The following is a 5,644-nucleotide window of genomic DNA, read 5'->3' as shown; positions in this document are numbered from 1 at the left end:
AAATTTGATTAATTCTGTTAATAAAATCTTACTATGTGTGTAAACTACACAAGAATTGTGTGTTCTTTTTTTTTTCTGGTCTTAATGTTCTTGTGTTAATAACCGTGTATAGCAGTGGTAAAACGAGTCGAACCCGCCAAGTCAAACTGCCAAAACCGCTAAAAAAGGTAGGCTGGGACAAAATTTTGACCCCACCAATTTTTGAAAATCCGCCAATCCCGCACCGCCAAACTGGCGGACTTTGGCGAGGCGGAACGGGCTGGCCCGACGGGCTGATAATTTTTTTTAAGGATATTTTGAACTTTTATTCACTCATATAAATATCATATTATAGGATTAGGGTTTCTCTTTGCATCACGTTCACATGGACAACACACGCAGAGGAAGAGCCTGAGCCTCCCTCGTCTTGCCTTCTTCAGTCTTCACGCCGGCAAGTCGGCGACCTTCCCTCTCTCTCTCTCTCTCTCTCTCTCTCTCTCTCTCTCTCTCTCTCTCTCTCAGGTAGCAATGCAGCGCTACAGAGCCACAGTAGCTTAGACCACTGGCAGCACACTTGGGGACCTTCCCTCTCTCCCCCTCACGTCTCTCTTTCTCTCCCTCTCAGATCGAAGTCTCCCAGAGTCCAAAATGCACTGGAATCACCGCGGCAATAACGACTCGGCTCTCTGTCTCATAGCCCACTAGCATCCTTACATCTCTCTCCGTCGCGGCCTCACCTCTCTTCTCCCTCATCACAAGTCACAGCCGCGAAGCCGAAGGCTCTCTCTTAGTCTAGCAAGCATCAGCGGCAGCAATCCCCCTCCGTCTAGGATGCCCAACGGCCAACCTCCCCCTCCATCCAATTGTCTTTCTCCTCCGTTGTCAACGTGCACCAACAACCTCCGTGTCTCTGCCCAGCCATCAATCACAGCCCAGCCGCGGTAGCGCTCCCCCAGTCGGCCAACCCCTCACTCAAGCAGTTTTTCCAAATTCATCCAATCGAAGCTTTTTTTTATCTTTTATTGTTAAAATGTTACCAAACTAGTTCTGTTGTGGAATGTTCGATTCTATTATAGGTGATAATTTGTCCCTAATTTTTGCTTATCCCTAATTCTTTTGATTCTATTCTAGTTCACTGCTTTTTTTATTTTGTTTGTCCTCTTAAATTTTGTTTTGATTTTGAATACTGTACTGTGTTATATTTAATATAAATTATTTAAAAAAATAAAAAAAGAGAGAAGGCGGGCTGGCCCACCAACCAGCCACTCCACCTTTTGGCGAGATGGGGTAGTAAATTCGGCTCATATAATTTTAGCAGACCCGTTTTATGACAGACTTTGGTGGGGTAGGACAGACTGGCCCACTACTTTACCATTTCTAAAACGTGTAAAATCACATAAAAAAAAGATTATGTGAAGTATAGATCGAATCAAATCGAATTTTCCGCCCACCATTTAGCAATAGTATAAAGGTATAAACAAAAATTAGACATAAAATTCAACATTTTCAATCTACCAACGTACACACATTAACATGTGGTTTACGAAAATATTCATATATCATCTACTAGCTTTAACAACAGTGAAAGATACTTAATGCCAACCAACAACAAAATCATTTTGAATATGTAATTAGTTTTACGCGCATTCCATTCAAGGGAATGAAGAAACTAATTAAGCAAGTTAAAGCTTCCACGCACTATTTTGCTCCAGTTTGAAAACCTTAATGCCAACCCACAACGATATGTTTATTTACTGCTGTACCTCTGTGAAATCAATGCAAATTCCCTAAACAAAAAGAAACAAGAATACAAGACAAACTAGGAGTCAGAATAGAAAGATGTTTAAGGAACACAAAGGACAGAAGCATGTTTACCACATTTTGCTCTATCTTTATCATTTCCACATACAGCCCAACCCAATGAAAGAAAAGTTCACTTCCTTTTTCTTGTTTTGTTTATTAAATTGAGTACAATTCTATTTCCACACAGTAATAAGAGTAGTATAGTAAATAAATGTGGAAGCAATGCAAATTAAATTAGCCAGTAAGAGACGTCACTGAGGAATAGAAGCTCTCCCTTGCATTGAATCAAAACCCATCATGTCACATCATCATGATGAGCGCAAAAAAGAGACTATAATATAAATTAAATTTTACTGGTTACAAAATTATGTACTATGATCACAATATTACCAATTTAACATATCTATCCGTCATAATAATAATAATCATGAACGAAAATTACAGATTATCAGAAATTATGATGATCAAGTTCTCAATCTCAATCTCAATTCTCAACTATGTCTCTCCTACTAGCTAGCAAAAAAAAAAAAAGTCAGCGAAAATTTAAAATAATAAGAACCAATAATCTCATATATATCATAATGCATCTTTCTACTACTTCTCTTTCAGCATGTGTGAAGGAACAATATCTTGAAGAAGCCCATTGTCTTGAGAAAAAGAAGAGTTATCAATATTGTTGCTATTGTTGTAAGGGATGCCCAAGGAGAACAATGTATTCACTAGTAGTTGTTGGTGGTGGTGGCGATGCTGATGATAGTGCGACATGTAGTTTCCAGGCATGAGAGAACCCAAGTTGGCAGTGGAGACAGCCGGCGGCATCATCGGAGATCCAACGCCGGCAATGGCTGAACGAGGCATAACTGGGCTTGGATGTATGTGTTGGCCTTCATAGGTAGTTACCACAACGCTTGGATCAGTAAATGACCGCTCCACACGCTTCTTTACATTACATGAAGCACTGGTGCAACGATAATAGCTCCTTTACAACAACCAAACACTTAGTATAACCAACATGTTAAGCACACATAATTCATAATAGAAGATGGTGAAAGTTCGTATGGAGTTGTATTCATGTGAAGTTAATATTTTTATATTTGTTACGTAAATAATTATTTAAAAATTGAATATAATTATACGATAAAATATTTTTATTTATTATTAATTTATTATAATTAAACTCATATTCACATGTGATTATTACTGATATAAAAATATTTTTATGCAGTTATTTTTATGTGAAGTTGATAATTGAAAATTATTAGATGATAATTTAATTAAATATATCAAATGAGGAGTATTAAAGGACCAATAGATTTTATGATTTGTAACTATCAATTAGTCATCATTAATATTTTTAATGGTGTACATCTAATAGTAAATTTTAATAAAATTACTGAATTCTTAAACTTTCTCATATTTTTATTAACATAATATTATATAATTAGATATCTCTATAAAACTGTTTTAGATCAAAATTAAATTCTATGAATATAACAAAGATGGAACAGAATAGAATACCTAAAATAATATACAAAAATACAATTCCTATAACCTCTTATCAAACAATGAGACGAATATTTATTATTAAAAATACCTTTTTCACTTGTATTTTTTATATTTAGAAATATAATTGTATAATAAATGAGTCCAAATAGCCAAAATTTACATTATTTAACGTTAATTGATTCTGGCATTCGTTGTTAATAATCGTATACTTAGCATTTGTTGAGAGTTTGCTAATTAATTAAGGAAGAAAAGTAGGGGTATATTGAAAAGGCTTTAATATAGGTACCTTGGAAAGGGGCTGTTTTTGACAGCCTTTTGACCGTACTTTCTCCATCTGTAACCGTCTTCCAGATGATCGACCTCGCTTTTCGTCATGAACGCGAATCTCGGTTCTCTCTGTCTCTTCTGCTTTGTCTTCTTTGCCTTCAACCTTTAAAGCCCAATCAAACGGGCCATCAAATCTCATCTTATAATAGAATCTTCCTAGCTAGCTAATATCATCAACCATCACATATTCTAAAGCACCAAACAATAAATAAAATACTTGCATTAAAAACACGCACTTCAATTTTATATGGAACCACCCACATACAAGACTTTGTATATATTTTAATTTGTTGCTTGCTCCCATTTCATCAACCATTCCCTTGTAAAAATTAACTACCACAAAATTAATTGCTAAACATTAAAAATAAAAAAAGCAAAATTAACCACTTTTTAAGTAATCTCCGAGAAACCAATGAAATTAAAGTAAAATGAAACCCACTCTTTCTTAGTCTTTTTCTGCTGCTCTTCTTCTCCTTCATCTTCTTCACTATCATCATCATCATCATCATCATCTTGTTCTACAGTTTTATTGTGTTCATCGTTGACAGCTTCACTCGACGCTGACGAAATCGAAGACGAATTCGGAGTTGCAGGTTGGTGCTTCTGGTTCAACACTTCAGAACACTCTTTAGCAGTATCGTCACAAGAAGCGTTAACCGTGGTAAAAGGAAAAACTGTAGCTTTTGATAACTGTGGCAAATCAAGCACAGCACCACTATTATTATAGTAGTCCTGCACTCCCAGCAACTCCATAAACGAGCTTTTCTCCACTTCACAGCTGAAATCAAACGCACTCGACAATAACAACGGATTATTATAATAACCGTTTGAGGATCCAAAAGCAACAGCATCCTCAGTCTTCTTCAAATCCATGTTATCCTTCTCCATATATATATATATAGTAGTTGATCTATCACTATCTCAAATCCAACACAAATCCAAACAACACTTCATTATTTCTCAGCACTAAAATATCTCAAAAACTCGCACACTCTGTGGAGCAAGGTAGGGTTGATCTGTTTATAGATGAGAGAGAGAGAGAGAGTGAGTGAAAATAAAGTAGTGTGGAAGGAACTAATATTAATGAAGGGGATTGAAGACTTGACCGGCAATTGTAGGTCGTCAACTGGTACGGACAAGGGTTGAGCCGGTGGCATAATATTCAATGCATGAGATGAGAGAGGGAGGGTCGACGCTTTCATACGTAGAGTTTGACCGCTCAATGGGTTAACGGGTTCATAGTGTGAACGGGGTTTCGAGATGTACTGCCAAGGTTTCCAGAATTTGGTTTCCAACGGCGTTTTATCTTTTCTTTTTTCTTTTTTTTTTTCCTCTGCTCTTTTATTTTGGAAATGACAAAATTGGAATACTAATAGTGTTCCACTTTCATCGTGTGCATGTGAACTAGGAACTTTGGTGAAACCTGCAAAGTTGTGCCCACTTTCTTTAGTTTTCCTTTTTATGATAAAAATCATAAGGATACTTATTAAAAATATAAATAAAAGTTTTTTTTATAAAAAAATATTAATTTTATGTATTTAATATTATTATAAAATTTAATCTTGATAAACCCTTAATATAGAGAATTTTATATAGCTATTTAATTAAATTTATATATTTAAATATTTGTTAAATAGTGAGTTTAAAAATTAATTAATTTTACTGAGGTATTAAAAATAATTAGTTGTATGTATAAAATTTTTTTAATTTTTATTAACTTAGAAATTTCAAATTTGGCAATACATATTATTTGAGTTTAATTTTAATACATTGATCATGTAAAATAACTTATAAATGACAATGCTCTGAAAATTGGATTGGATTGGTCGGTTTGACTGGATTAACCTAGAACGGGTCTTCTGATCGGTCCAATTAATTTCAAAACTATTTTACAAAAGACCGATAAAAAATGGTCCGAACTAGTAGTTAACTGGTAAACTGATAGAACTGGCCCGATTTTTTCATTCCCTGGTTTACTACCCACCACTAAAAAACGATACATTTTTAAACAAAAAAAAAAAAACACCCC

At 35.0% G+C, this 5,644-nt stretch overlaps 1 protein-coding gene across 1 annotated transcript; it reads right to left on the bottom strand.

The window, feature by feature from the left end:
- Positions 1 to 2,037: 2,037 nt before the first annotated feature.
- On the bottom strand, positions 2,038 to 4,949 carry LOC107619184 (WRKY transcription factor 23). Its single transcript, XM_016321425.3, has 3 exons — positions 4,055 to 4,949; positions 3,575 to 3,718; positions 2,038 to 2,761 (listed from the first exon to the last, which is right to left on the bottom strand). Exons 1-3 carry the CDS (start codon positions 4,501 to 4,503, stop codon positions 2,377 to 2,379), a joined length of 978 nt encoding a protein of 325 aa, XP_016176911.1. The 5' UTR covers positions 4,504 to 4,949; the 3' UTR covers positions 2,038 to 2,376.
- Between the last annotated feature and the right edge of the window lie 695 nt (positions 4,950 to 5,644).

This window comes from Arachis ipaensis, chromosome B9 (genome assembly GCF_059453495.1).
Source record: "Arachis ipaensis isolate K30076 ecotype BB chromosome B9, ASM5945349v1, whole genome shotgun sequence".
NCBI lineage: Eukaryota > Viridiplantae > Streptophyta > Magnoliopsida > Fabales > Fabaceae > Arachis > Arachis ipaensis.
The sequence above is the reverse complement of the archived record's forward strand: the minus strand, read 5'-3'. Positions and strand labels throughout refer to the sequence as shown.

Coding starts and splice junctions, on each gene's coding strand:
- LOC107619184 (XM_016321425.3), bottom strand. CDS start 4,503: ATGGAGAAGGATAACATGGATTTGAAGAAGACTGAGGATGCTGTTGCT. Junction 3,719..4,054: donor CAGAAAAAGACTAAGAAAGA/GTGGGTTTCATT, acceptor TGGGCTTTAAAG/GTTGAAGGCAAAGAAGACAA. Junction 2,762..3,574: donor AAAAACAGCCCCTTTCCAAG/GTACCTATATTA, acceptor GTTGTTGTAAAG/GAGCTATTATCGTTGCACCA.